Below are 14874 nucleotides of genomic sequence, written 5' to 3' on the forward strand. Positions count from 1 at the left end.
TACGATGATTGTCAGTACAGTATAGTGCAAATCTTCTTGGAGGAAAGGCTGTTTTCTATTTTGTCAAAATAGTAAAGCTAATACTGCAAACACAATTACATGACATATGCTACTTGAAAAGATATACAAGATTTAGAAACAGCATTACAACTACGCTGTTCATATTATTTCCCGTATATCTCAAACCATCAAAATCAAGTTGAAGGGAATTACATGTCAAAAGAACCTGTAATCTGCTATGCATTAATATATTTCCGATCCCGCAGGCAGAAGTTTTCGTTTCATATAATTGTATGAAATGGATACTGCCATTGTCAGGACTTTTGCCTTAACCAAGTCTGTAAGCCTCAAATTTGTCCTCTTCAGTAGATGCCTTTGTGGGAGTAATGGAAGCTCCCAGCAACTTAAGTTTAAAGTATTTTTACAATTACATTGCACTATTATTTGGTCCATTCAGTGAAGAAGTGCTTACTAACCTGAAGCTGGGGATGAATACTAATAATCAGACAGGACTTAGTTGTGCTTAATAAAAAAATTAGGTAATAGTGCCCTTTCTTTAGAATTCTAGATTTGCAAAGGAACAAAAATGGTCTGGTGTAATATAAATGGAAAAAAAATTTTAGCAACAAAATGGAAAATGCTTTCAGAACAAAACCTGCGGATTTTTATTTAAATTTCACACAAAGTTTGTTGAACAGACGGATCACCCAAAACACAAATACTTCTGTAAGCTGAAATACTAATATATATCTGCATATACGACCACAATGCAATATACCACAAATAGATGTTCTAAAACAGCTTAGAAAAAAAAAAATTAGATCACATGTTTTGTGTTTCCTTGGTGTAATTTCCCGTCAGGTGCATAAAATTTTGGGATCAATTAACAAACAGATTTAAGCAGGTACTTAAAGACCACAAGTAATTTTACTGAACAAGTGGGACTCATTAGAGACTTTAAGATAAGCCTGTCCCAATGCCCTCAAGTCAGCAGGCCTAGAATGTTCTGCCTCTGGCAGTAGAGAGTCCATTTCAGGAAATGAAAGATGCCAAATAATAACTGACCTCATTCTCACCTTTTACTAAGAACAGAAAGCTCCCAAACAAAGTTTATAAGAAAGCTGTAGGCAAGCCTCACTCATACTGCAGATGTGATCCTTTTGAAGTCAACAGGCAGGATTAACATTTGATCTCTAATATACAGAATACATAAAATAAAACTTGCACTGGTTTTACGATGGGAATGTAATTCCTGGCTCAGGAACTGCAAATCTGCTCTGTAAGCACAAAATGTATTTATTTTAATTCTTCTTCTTCTTCAATAAAACCCAAATATAGCATTCAGTATAAATTTAAGTACTTTACATATGAAACTGATTTATATAATATTTGAAACTTTACAGAACAGTACTAAAGTAGTCAATAAAAAGACTAGGTTTAAAATATTTACATTTTATACATAATTTCCCCCTAATTACAATTATTAAATGATCTTCTATGGTTTCCTTATTTTTAGGGAAAAGCTTTTAATAACTAAAACCTAATTTTGTATTACTTTCAAATGGCTTTGTATTTAAAGAGAATTTTAGCAAAATCACATTTCCAATGCAAAACATTATCCCTGTGTTCAGTAGCTGTTTTTAATATATATATATGTTTTATAGCTGTTTTATAATGCAATCCTGTTTTCTATAATAAACAGTGGAGACCTAAATAAGAAAATGGCACAGTATGAATGGAAACATTATATTCCCAACTCTTAAATCCCTTTATGTCGTTTGGCTTCTACAGTATCCAGTTTCTTCATAATTTATGTTATTCTTCCAGTATTTTCAAGGAATCACAGACTCAATGCTTTAGATTTTTGTGTCATCATCTTTTGAAAAGTTATTTCCTGAAGGTAATTCACAGAGACTATCACCATCTGTGCTGAAATCATCATCGTCATCATCATCAGAATCAGCCAACACTTTACTTGGTGACTTCTTCAGTCTACTAAAACAAAAATACAAGTCTTTGCTATTAAAACTGCACATCTACTTGTCAGTGTTTTAAGCTTTGCATAAGTGTTCTGCATGTAGGATTTACATTTTTAAAGTATGTCAGAGAAACTTGTGCTCCAATAGGAGTAATTTAGCATGGACTACATCTTACATGAAAAAAACATGTAAGAGAATGAAGATCAATCAATCTTATTTTCAAGCATCTCTAACTAAAGTCACAGAGAGGGGAAACTGTAAACTTTGCACACTGCATTGTTCGAAGATGGCTGCGGAAAATTAACACAGGATAGCTGTACCTCAGTCATTAGCAGGAAATTTTTATCGCTACAAATTATAAGAGTGCCAACTCCCACTACCTTTTTCCATGTTTTTTTATTCCCTGCCTCAATAACTTTATTCAGTGGGCAGATCTTGGAAAGAAGGTTCGGTCACCTAGAGCACCTTGGAAAGAGTGGGAGAACATCTGTAGAGAAAAGAAATGCAGAAGAGTTTCACAGGTCTGTCTCTTGAACTCTGTCTGCTTATGAAAAACTTGAAGTTTGTTAGAGGAAGCTCTCAGTTTATGGACTAAAGGGACAAGAGATCAATCTTGTGAGTAGTGGTGTGATACATAATTGTAAATCTGACAAATCACCCTACCTTAATTCCTTCTTTAGACCATTAAGCTGTCCTTGCAATTGTTCATTCACATCTAGTTGCTCTTCCAGTTCTCTCTGGAGTTTCTTTTTAGCACTTTCCAGTCTGTCTACTTCTTCTTCAGCTTCTTCAACCTGACGTTTCATTGCTTTTAAACGCAAACTCAACTGAAATATTTACATGTCAGCTGATTAGAAGACTATTTTAATAAAGGAATTTTATTCTTCCAGCATCTATGAGAGGGAGAATAAAGACACAACTTTGCCAGTGTAGTGACACTGTAATCCTATGCTTCAGAAATATTTGAAATTCAGTATTAGACTTCAAGAAAAGTGATGGGATACAATTTTTTAAGAAGAAAAAACAGCAGCAAGCAAACACAGTTTTGGTAGAGTAAGACAGTATTATGTGATAGCAAGAGCTGGTTTTCAATAAGGGAAGACTGGAGCTATAGTGTGTCTAAGGTAAGCAACCTTTCCAGACAGTTACTATATAAAACATTTTAAAAACTCAAGAGGATTTTACAAGATTGTTCCCTTAACAGATGTCTGCCATTTGAGACATGCTGTTCATTCTCTAGGCAGAATATTAACTATTTGACTCACATACTGAAACAAACCATATTTTAAGCAAGGAATCAACAAAGACCACAGGAATGGTAGAGCACATTGCTATTAGAATATCAACATATGCTTAATACTTACAGCCTATGTTTAACAATAAATAACTTTTCTTTAAACAAAATTTTATAGTGGCAAAACAGAATATATTATTTGTTGGTGTATGTATTTATAGGACCATATGTTGGTGGATATATTTATAGGATCATATACTGTCTGTTATTGGCTTTATTTCTTAAAATAATTATTGCATTGCTTCTGCAAGTACTTTCTTTTAATAATTTTAGAAATTAATAACAACAGTAATAGACAAAAGAACATTATGACAATGGGAACTGCAAATCTCACTAAATGAGAGATGATAAACAACAGAGTAATCAGTATCTACCTATATTTTTCTCATATTTTATATATATGATTTATGTTAGTAGGATTAATATCAGATATTTGTGTGTTAGTCTTTCCCTCTACCTGGTCCTTCTGATCAGTCAATGAGAGGTGTTCATCATCTACTTGCAACATTAACTCCTTCACTTTTCTCTCAAGTCTGCGGTTACTTAGTTGGAAATTTGCTCTATCCCTAGAAAAAAAACAAAACAAACATAAGATTGGCTTGTAAAAAAAGGAACTCAAATAATTCCAATCCTGCTGACATAATTCCTTAGCAATTCTCTAAGAATCAAATAAACACTAATGGCCCCTGCTTTGATTTACTGATTCCATGCTACATATTAAGAAATTTTTTCAAAAGCATGAACCACTAGGGGGAATTTCTTCTTTCTCCAGAGGAACATTTAGGAAAACAAAAACAAAAACCAACATTCTACCAAGATTGAACAATGAAGTGAACATGAAAATGGAAGTGTTAAACTATAGTTAATATTTCTAAGCCTGTTACTTATATTAGACACTGACAAATAATCAGGTACGGAACCATGTTAGCACGGTGCCTGGTTTTAAATTTGTAAGGCAGCTTCTAGTGTGCTTTCCGTCAAAAAGAAAAGTCACAATACTTGTATGAAACAGTAACTATTTTAATTTTGTGCTTGTGAGAGAGAAAAGAAATCCAGTTAATTGTATTAGAGACAATATTAGTAAGAGGCCATATTAACAACCATAAACATGCATGTTTTGATCTTAAACAACTAGTTTCACCTCTCTTCATTTTCAAGTCGTTCTTCCAGCTCTGTGATCCTTGCTTCCATTTGAGCAACAAGTCCCTCTTTACTGTATCGGTAAGAACCCTCCAGGTGAAGGATTCGGCTCTTCAGGTCTTTGTTCTATAGTTGGAACATAGTTGATTACTATAAACATGCTCAAATTAACAAATATCACCTTAACACAAAATAAATTCTCCAGGCAAACATAAGGTGATCAGTGTATTTTAAATTTAGTAAATACTGAGAGAGTCAGTGAGATTTTACTGTTTACTACAAACAAATCTTCTATTACTGTGCTTTATTAAAAAGAATTTAGTGTTAAGCTCGAGTCAAGTTTTAGGCTTAAATGGACCCTAGAAGTTCACATGGTTTCAAGTCCCTTCCAACAGCATTTTTTAATATGCCAAAATTTTTCAAATAGCATTAGATCTGTCTCATTCTCCACACAATTCTTTTGTCAAATTCTGTATTCTTCCCCTGTAACTCACTGGTGTACAGCTACAACAAGCAGACAAAGAAATTACTTGCATCCAGTATCTCTTTGCTCTATCACAGCTGTTACTGTGTTTTTTTTTTTCCTTTCTTCACTATCCAATGCTACTCCTACTACATAAATAGTTTGAAAAACTTTGCAAGCTTCATGATTTGTAAAAGCAGACTTTTTTGCTCAGATTTACACTTTAATTTTTATGAGGCTAGGTAATTTAGTTTTTCAATGGGGACCCAATGATAAAGTTGCCAGAAAAATAACCAGAAGAGGTACATGAGGAACAGAAAACAAAGCTCTGTTACAGAACTTCAAACCATGATCTCAGATCTCAAACAGTAAAAAATCTACGATAGGAAAGTCAGAACTAAGGTATAAGGATGTACATGGGATTCTTTTTTCTCAAATATTTAAATGGGATCAATGTCACATAATTTAAGGCACCAAATCAGGTGTTTGGTATAAACGTTCTAAATTCCCATTACAATATGTTTTATGTTCTTTAGACTGTCAATAACACAAAGATTGCTAAAATAGCTTTCCTCTGGATCTCAACTAGGGGATTTGATAGTAATCTTACTTTCAAAGACCACTGAGCTGCAGAATAAACTGTTGCAAAAAGCTAGAAAGTATTTTTAATGCCCTTTCTATCACAGATATTGAAACTGGAACATGAGTCATATTCCTTCCTAGACAACAGGCAGCGGCAGTTTTCTACCAAATTAGTATCGTTTTTTCAGAGGCATGCCATTTTTTCACTTGTTTGCACCTACAGAAGAAAATACTCCACTGAAGACACAATTGCTTGAAATTATCTTCAACGGTGTTCCTGAAGTGCTTAACTTTGAAGAACAGCTCCTCCAAAAGTAGTCAAAGGCTTTACAGCTAAACTGGATAACAGTGTCTTTGATATTCTACAATCTTTTCTGTATAAGTTCTTTCTAAAAGTTTCTATATTGATATCTCAGTTTTATTCTAAAACAAGTATAGCATATCAACTGTCACATTTCTTATTTTCAATGTCTTTGATCCTCAAATGTATAGACAGAATCCTGCACTCACTACAACAAAAATGTCATATTATATAAAACACATGTATGCGCAGTATGAGTGTTTAACATATGAAATATATAAACTGTGACAAACCTCAAGCTAAACGGGGTACAGAAAGAAACAAATACTGAGAGAAGACCAAATTCAGGATCATAATATTTTCTTTTGAGTATCAGTATTAAGATACTCATAGTTTTTTATCTATTCTTACTAACACATACTTCCAGCAGCACACTATGGTGGGATACCATAGTGCCAGCTACTAAATACTATATTCCTTAAATACTTATTTGAATTTCCTAATGAAGGCAGATACCCAGCCTGTTATCTTGCTAGTGTGATGATATGCAAGCCATAATTACCTGTCTTTCCAACGAAATTTTGTCACACTCCAAATCTTTCTTTATAGCTCTTTCCTGAAGTAGCTCTGTCCTCATTTGCTCAATCTATTTTAGAAAGACAGAAATTTTAATGAAAGATTTAATTTATATTTATCTATATCATGAAGTACATATACCTATGCAGTGAGAAAAAATTTGCTCTTAGAATTCAAGACATGATTTCAGATGAAGTTTACAATTACAATCTTGAACAGAATTTTCTGCTTCAGGAAGCCTATGGTACTCACAGTGCTTATTATATGCATTTCCCAGCCACAATGTGTATTGTTGATGTTCAGTATATATATTCTGTAGCAGGGAACGGAACTCAAAAATGCTGCATGAGAGACATTTCCTGTGGCAGGGAACTGAGTTCTGGAACATCACATCAGTCTTCACACACCTTCTACAGTTTTCTTCATACTTAAGTCTGAAGCTCTGAAATGGTGCCTTACCTTTAAACTACTGACTAGTCTACTTTAAAGTTCCACTTTATTAAACACAAACTGGTAACTGCAGAGAAGTGCCTAGAACTCAGTGAGATACTCTACAGGCAATTACAGTTTTCTAGGTCCGTGAGAATAGTAAATGCTCTTTTTCAACAGACTCTAATGCATACTGGATATGAATATGGCTCCTCACCTCCAGTCAATTTTATGTCTGTCATACTAGCAGAGCACTGACTTCTGGATTTGGGGATGGGGTGGGTTTTGTTTGTTTTGTTAAAATACAACTTTTGCTACAGTTTCTGTAAATATTTCCGTTGCATATTCAGTAACCAAAAGGAAAGTATATTTTCCATATGTACAATGTTAAAAAGTACCTGAACAATACAGAATCAAGATAAGAATACAGAACTAGTTTGTTTTATCACACTATTGGACTTGACTGAAAAAAAAAAAAAACACTTCTGAGTATCAAAGAGAAACTCTAAACTGCCTAACAGCTGTTGCTGAAACTTCAGGGCTCAGGGACAAGGTCTGTAGTGCCCCAATGCTCTTCTAGCATTCTAGCCTCTCTCTCCTGCTGAGACTGCCCCTAAGTCTTTACAAATGCCTTTGCAGGCACAGTTAATGTTATCACAGCATTTGTGCTATTTCCTGCACAATGTTTACTATGATATCACCTGAAGAACACAGTGAACATCTATGTCAATTACTGTACCTGCAAAAAGACTGACAAAATTTTCAGTGGCCACAGCCTTCTTCCCTGCTTTACAACAGTTACTTATGAACTTGCATAAACACTCCATCACAGTTAAGCAGCTCTAAGTTACAGATTTATCTACCAAAGGTCTTTCAAAAGCCATTGCGAATTCTTGCATAAAAAATCCAAAAGCAATGTTAGGAATGTGAAGGTTAAACAAGTACAGCACATGAAATTTTACCTTAGGCCTTTTTTCTTTCCATTATAACATTAAATGACATAGCTTTAGTTAATCATATGTTTAAAAGAAGTCATTGACACTGTTTCTGTAGCTTTGAAACTAATATATAAATACAAACATGGTAGCAATGCATGCAGTTGCTCATGTTATGTAACAGTATGGTTTCAGAAAAGTAGAAGGCATTCCTGAAAACTAAGGTCATAACAGTTACTGGACTACAAATGTTAGCACATTCCCAGTGTTCTCAACAGCTGGGTAATTTCCTTAAAAGCTCTCACTGTCGCATAGAAGTCTAATGATAATATTTTATACATTATATATAGAAATATTTTATATATTACTACATATAAAAAATTTATAACCACTCGTGAACAATAGCTGTATTTATTAATGAAGTACATAAAAAAAGTTAAAATGTGAGGTATTACAGAGAGTTTATTCTGCTGTAATTGCTTTAGCCATGAAGACAGGCAGAAAAAATAAAGCAAAATTTGTAGTAAAATGAATGACTAATGAAGCATGCAACTGTTAACTGAAGAAAGGGTTTTTGTTTTATGTAGGAACCTGTTTAATGGACCACTCTAAAGTTCTACTGTCCTCTTACTGTGCTCAAAGGCTGTGACAAATTTGTGCAACCTTCCCAAGATCTCAAATTAAGGAATTATTTAGAGGGAAATATAATAATTGTCAAGATGACTACTACTGTTGTTGGACACAGAATCCCAGGTTGGAAGAAACCTCAGGGATCATCTACTCCAACCTTTCTAGAAAGAGCACAGGCTAGACAAGATGGCCCACCACCCTCTCCAGACGACTCTTGAAGGTGTCCAACGTGGCCAAGTCAACCACTTCCCTGGGGAGATTATTCCAATGGTTGACTGTCCTCACTGTGAAAAATTTTCCTCTGGTGTCCAATCGGAATCTCCCCAAGAGCAACTTGTGTCCATTCCCCCTTGTCCTCTCCATGGGACTCCTTGCAAAAAGGGAGTCTCCATCTTCTTTGTAACTACCCCTTAAGTACTGGTACATGGTGATGAGATCCCCTCTAAGCCTCCTTTTCTCAAGGTTGAACAAACCCAGCTCTCCCAGCCTATCCTCATATGGCAGGCTGCCCAGTCCTCTGATCATCTTGGTGGCCCTTCTCTGGACCTCTTCCAGCCTGTCCACATCCTTTTTGTATAGCGGGGACCAGAACTGTACATAGTACTCCAGGTGTAGCCTGACAAGCGCTGAGTAGAGTGGGATAATGACTTCTTTCTCTCTGCTGGCAATGCCCTTTTTGATGCAACCCAGCATCCTGTTGGCCTTCTTGGCCGCAGCAGTACACTCTTTGCTCATGGTGAGCTTCCTGTCCACCAGGACCCCCAGGTCCCTTTCCACAGAGCTGCTCTCCAGCCAGGTGGATCCCAGTCTGTGCTGCACTCCCAGATTATGTTTTCCCAGGTGCAAGACCTTACACTTGTCCTTGTTGAACTTCATAAGGTTCTTGTTAGCCCACTCCTCCAGCCTATCCAGATCTTCCTGCAGAGCAGCTCTCCCTTCTGGAGTGTCTACTTCCCCATTCAACTTGGTGTCATCAGCAAACTTCATCAGGCTAAACTTGATTCTGTTATCCAGATCACTTCTAAAGATATTGAATAACATTGGGCCCAGTACTGATCCCTGGGGGACTCCACTTGTGACACCTCATGGTAAAAGGAACCTCACAGAAATAATGGGGAGAAAGAAAAAGTACTATATCTGATTAGGATCAGAAAGCTACATGCAAATATATACAAGAGCTGTAAAATGAGAAGGGCAGCAGGACACAATTCTTGCTGGGGGTGGGTGGGGTGGGTGTGAAAACTCTTTTCACTTATCTCCTTGCACTTTTCATTAGTAAACATGTTATTAACATGCAGAAAGGAAAAAAGCAGTTGTCTGCCAAAATTTGCTCAAACTTCTCACTTATTTCACAGGAGTTAAGATAGGCTCTAGGTATGTACCATGCAGAGTTTTGTGCTTCATATTCTGTCTTTCCTATATCTGATATATTCTAATTATGTTAAGAGAATAGACTATTTCTGCAGCTTAAGGCAAAGTTATCACAACTGGATTTGAAGAATGCTAAGAACAAAGAATTGAGAAAAGCAATAGTATCAGACTTTACAAAGCTTTATTAGACGTAACAGCATTTTGTGCCAGTTTTAGGATTAGAAGCAGCTGTCGAGTTCATTATTAGTGAAAGCAATATTTTAGATGTCATTGTTTACCATCTTGCACTAGGTTCACAGCCTATGGTACTTCTTAACACCTAGGTAGGAGAAAGTATATCTATATGTGCCTCTATATATATACACACACATACATATACACACACCCCCATACACATAATTCTTAAGTATGTGACTAAAAAAATGATGTTTAACAAACAAGCTGAAGCTAAACAAATTCCTTTGATCCTTCATAACTGAGAAGTGACCTTCATGTCCACATTTTCATTTGTTTGCTTCCAACACCTGCTGCCAGCTAAAGAGCAGGTATGGTACTATCCATTGGGAACACTTTACCAAAAGGAAGTGGATGATGCAGTAAACACAATTTTATCCTTCTGTATTTATTCTAAAATTGTCATGGAAACTAACTAGTCGATTTTTCACACTTACTGGAAACAACTCTGAAGTCAACAGATTCATGTTTGCATTTTCACAGAATACAAGAATTGATGGGGGTATCTTAAGCATTTTTCAACTATGTTTGCAAAAACAAAACGGCATTTCACTTGTTTGTAGGAAAAAACCCATCATGTACTAAAATGCCCTGTCCCTACTCGCTTTAGACTCAAAGGGCAACCGAGTGCTCTAGCTTTCTACATGTGTGTTTACTGACCATTTTGCTCTTTCCAGAGTTGCTAGTAGCTTATAATTTAAAAACTAATAGAATATGATCCACTTTTCCCAAAAAATTTTTTACTGTTTCCACTTTCTTGTGGTACTTCTCGAAATCAAGGTAGGGAAGATGAGAACAGTGTCTCATGCAGCCATTCCCAGATTCAAAAGGGTGTTTAAATTAAAAAAGGGTATCATTTCATGGTAAATGAAATGTGAACTATCAGCCTTGCCAATGTTTATTCAAACATTTAACTTCATGTAAAAAAGAACCAGTTGTTTCAATTTGTTTTTACTAGAAATTTGAGTATTATAGTTTATTATCAGTATATTGAAATAACACATTTATAATAAAAAAATTATAGAAATACAGATATTACCAAAACAAATCCATTATAATTTCTTATGTCATTATAAATGCTCAGCAGACCCTGAAATACTCTTTAGTAATTTCACCACTTAAGTGATTCTGGCATAAAATCAAAACAAAGCAACCTTTGTAACTCATGTGTGAAATAAGAAACCCCAGACCTCAAAATAAACATGTCTTTTACCCATTATGTAACATTTTGGTCACCCATCTGCATTTTAGGTTTCCATTCAGTTAGCAAATTAACTTACTATAGTACCCACTAGTGCAGCTATGACTATGGTTCTTTTATCCCAGGCTTATAACACCGGCATAAACTCTAGTATTAAAGGCTTCCTAGTTCAACAATAGCATGACCCCACATTATTATGGATCCTTTACATTCTATTTCACCCACTGACTCAGAGTCTGTACAATAACAGCAAAAAGACTATATTGCAATTGCATAGCATCTGAGTAACCTGAGTCCCAACAGGTAGTAATGGTGCCTTGGTGTTGCATGCACATAAGATTTACTTTCTGTAATCTTACTTTCAGTAAGATTAAAAAATTGTGATCTTTCAATCTAAGATACTTCCTACAACGAGGCTTTCTCTGAGAGCCTCACCACCTAAAACTAAGCCTACGATAGCATCATCTATGCATGCATCAATGATTACCTGGTGAAATATCAGAGGGTGATACTGGTCTTCGGTCACTACATGCAATCTGTGTCAGTCTTCCAGTTAGGAAAACAGGAAAAAATTGGTCTGTGATGACGTGGAGAGGCATATTTAACTATGTTTGTGAACCTTGGTTTAGTTTTTTTTTTTTGGATTTACATAGTCTGCTTAAGTATAGTGTATTAACCGTATTGCTAATCATTATCTAGTTAATAAATATTGTTTGTGATTCTAATAACACTTTTTTCTTATCATTATACAAGTTAGAAAACTTGTTCAAGTACCTGTTCTCTGCATCTACTGATCCTCTCAGACAACAAATCTGAATTAGTCTTTTCTTCATCAAGCTCAAGTCCCAGTTGAGATAACTTGTCCTAAGAGGAACAAAGAAAATTAATTTCAATATACTACTTTCCCATTCTCTTCAGGTTGCTACCAGGCCATTCTTCCTTAAACTTCAAGGGCTCAAATTGCCTGAAAGACTAGGCTTGAAAAGTAAAATGCCTCTGGAAACACATAAAGAATCTGGAAAAAGAGATGGCAGGTAGATAAGCCTTTAAAGTGATTTTTTTTATCTGACAGAAGTAAAATAGATGTTTAATTTCCTTTTCAAATCACTCCCAACAATTTCAAGAAAATAAGAGAAATTCTGTAATTTTTCTAGAGTCTGTTTTTAGTCTAAGTTACATTATAAATTTGGAAGACAAATTTCTTCTCATATGAGTACAATAATTTAACAGTGTTTGTTCATAAAAGTCAAATGACAGCTTAGTTGAACTGAACAGTTATAAAGCTAACCATGTAAGAACATAGAATAACAATGTTACTTAGGCTCCTGAAATGAACTGATACTAGATGCTAAATACAACTTAGAAATAGAAGTACTTTTGAAGTTCTGAGCGATGGGCCTACAAACAAAAATACAATTTTGCCTGATACTCCAGAAAAAATTAATTAAAAAGAAAGTAAATTAAAATAATGAAAGAACAATTGCAATTTAGAACATATCATGCTACAGTAGATACGCTAACAGACCACCTTTAGAATATACCAGAATAATTCCTGCAGTAGTACTACATGGAGATTTTCAACAACATCAAGTTATTTTGTCTCTTCCCAGGCAGAATTAATGTGAAATACCAAAATTATTTTCATCAGTTCTCATAAAAAAACCAACCCTTAAAAATGTCTTTTACCTCCATTAGTTTGATTTGTCTTGCCCGATCGTCTTTTAAGTGGTTTTTAGCTTCCAGTTCATACTCCAAGACTTTCACAGTCTGTTCTAGCAGCTGAGTTTTTGTTATGGCCTCATCCTGAGCTCTTTGGTGGTCCCGCAAGTTGTCTTCCATAAGACGCATCTGAAAAAATAAAATTAAGGTAATACACTTTATACTGTACTTTCTATAAATAAGTGATGTCACTGAAGGGGGCTGACTACAAACGTAACAGATCTGGAAATGTGACAGGAATTGCATCGAGTTATACGTTTTTCAGAGTAATTTTTGTTTTATCCACAAGATGGCACTAAGAAAATAAACTTGGATTAAACATCAGATCTAAAGAGATGCTTCACACTACAGGTTTTACAGTGACAATTATACATAGTTGGGTTTTAAAATTTATTTCTTTTTACCCAGTTATAGCAAGCCAAAATTTTTACAATTTTCTAAATGGTTATATCTTTGGAACTTTCGCAATATTCCTTTCCTTTTCAGACTACTGATAGTTTAGCTTTTAAATAATTCTGTAGTTTATGTCTGTGGCACTTTGATGACTGCATTTTACCAACAACATCACTGCTAACATATATATACATATTAGTATAACTTCTAGAAATAGTAGGGCTATCTGCTGATGACAAAAGTTTCTGATTCCAATGACAGCAGGTAATCAAAATTACCTGAAAACATTCACAGTACTTAAAAATGTAAGTAGTGAGAGGTGTTTTAGGTGAGACTGATCATTCCTTATTTTTGTAACTTAACTTGTGACATGTATATAATATATGAGTGTTTGTTTTCTTCAGCATATGGTGTTCCATAGTCTTCCTCTTTTTAGCCAAGTGCTTATTTTAGTGATGAAGCTAAAAATAATGTATTAGTGACTGTTTCCAGAGTTTGCTACCTATTGCTAAGTCCTGACAACAAAACGTTGGACATCTGCATGGCTTGGTGAACAGCTGTTGAGAGATCTGTATATTAATAGCATTTCATATGCATTTAATGTTTTAGAATGACACTGGATTGACAGCTTTCAAGACTGGTATCTTTTATGTATCCACAGAGAACTTACAAGAGACACAGCACAGAACTCACATACTGCCTTGCAAGACTGTTTCATAATTTTTCTGCTAGAACAAGATGATACTCATGTTGCCATGATCATTATGATCCTTTGCTTTTGTTGAGGCTCTCAAAGAGAATATTTTGTGCACTATGACACCTACCCAAGAGGATTTTCACAGACAACAGACTCTTTCATTTCACATTGAATGGAAGGACTATCTATTTGTACTTCTTGTTAAACACAAAGGAGGGAGAGATAATGAAGACTTTAAATTGTCCTGAATTTTTAGTCTCTCTAGGAAGTCTGCTGTTTTACCTGTCTATCCTATATTTTCAGATTTTGTTTCCTCTTTTGCAGCTAGTTGCCATACTACATTTTTAATGCCCTAGGATTTTAAATATTGCCTCATGGAAATTGAGAATTCCACAACCAGTAATATTGTGTCCTTTATGTAGAGTTTGGATTATCTTTTTTGTCAAATAATGAAGGTTTCTTTTGTTCTGAAATTTTTTCTTTTTATTTGCTTTGTAGTTGTAATAACTAACACTAGAAGTATTTTTCATAACTGTAATCACAGTGTGTATACATATTTATACACATACATATCTTTTATTTAAGCTTTCTATTCTCATTTATTCAACTGAAGGGTCACTTTCTCAATATCCCAGTTTTATCTTTCACATTAAATTATGTGTCTTCATCCCTTTATAAAGGCTCTCCATCTCTGAATGGGATAAATATAGAAGGAAGACAGAATAATATATAGGAAATATACTTCCTTCTATTGCTGTTCCTTTAAACTGAATTTAAAATAAGTTTAAGGGGAATGGCATCATAAGAGAAGTTCTGAACTGGAAAAATCAAAATATTAAAATATTCTACATACAGAAAACACCTGTGACCAGTGTACTCTCATAGCTTTACCAACTGCAGAACAAGTATATGCCGATCTTTAAAAGACTG

The 14874-nt window shown here is 34.8% G+C and overlaps 1 protein-coding gene across 8 annotated transcripts in view; it reads right to left on the minus strand.

Annotated features, from left to right (window-relative positions):
* Nucleotides 1-638: 638 nt before the first annotated feature.
* The window catches only part of CGNL1 (cingulin like 1), a 63313-nt gene continuing 49077 nt past the window's right edge, over nt 639-14874 (minus strand). For 4 of the 8 annotated variants that reach the window (XM_075100254.1, XM_075100255.1, XM_075100259.1 and 1 more), the window contains exons 13-19: nt 12822-12983; nt 11910-11999; nt 6322-6405; nt 4415-4539; nt 3731-3839; nt 2643-2806; nt 639-1995 (exon numbers count right to left, since the gene is read on the minus strand). In XM_075100254.1, coding sequence (XP_074956355.1) covers nt 1857-1995; nt 2643-2806; nt 3731-3839; nt 4415-4539; nt 6322-6405; nt 11910-11999; nt 12822-12983 — 873 coding nt within the window. In that variant the 3' untranslated portion in view covers nt 639-1856. Of the gene's footprint in view, nt 1996-2642; nt 2873-3730; nt 3840-4414; nt 4540-6321; nt 6406-11622; nt 11682-11909; nt 12000-12821; nt 12984-14874 lie in introns of those variants that run through there. The other 4 variants (XR_012661681.1, XR_012661680.1, XM_075100257.1 and 1 more) reach the window with 4 other exon arrangements.

This window comes from Phalacrocorax aristotelis, chromosome 7 (assembly GCF_949628215.1).
Source record: "Phalacrocorax aristotelis chromosome 7, bGulAri2.1, whole genome shotgun sequence".
Taxonomy (NCBI): Eukaryota; Metazoa; Chordata; class Aves; order Suliformes; family Phalacrocoracidae; genus Phalacrocorax; species Phalacrocorax aristotelis.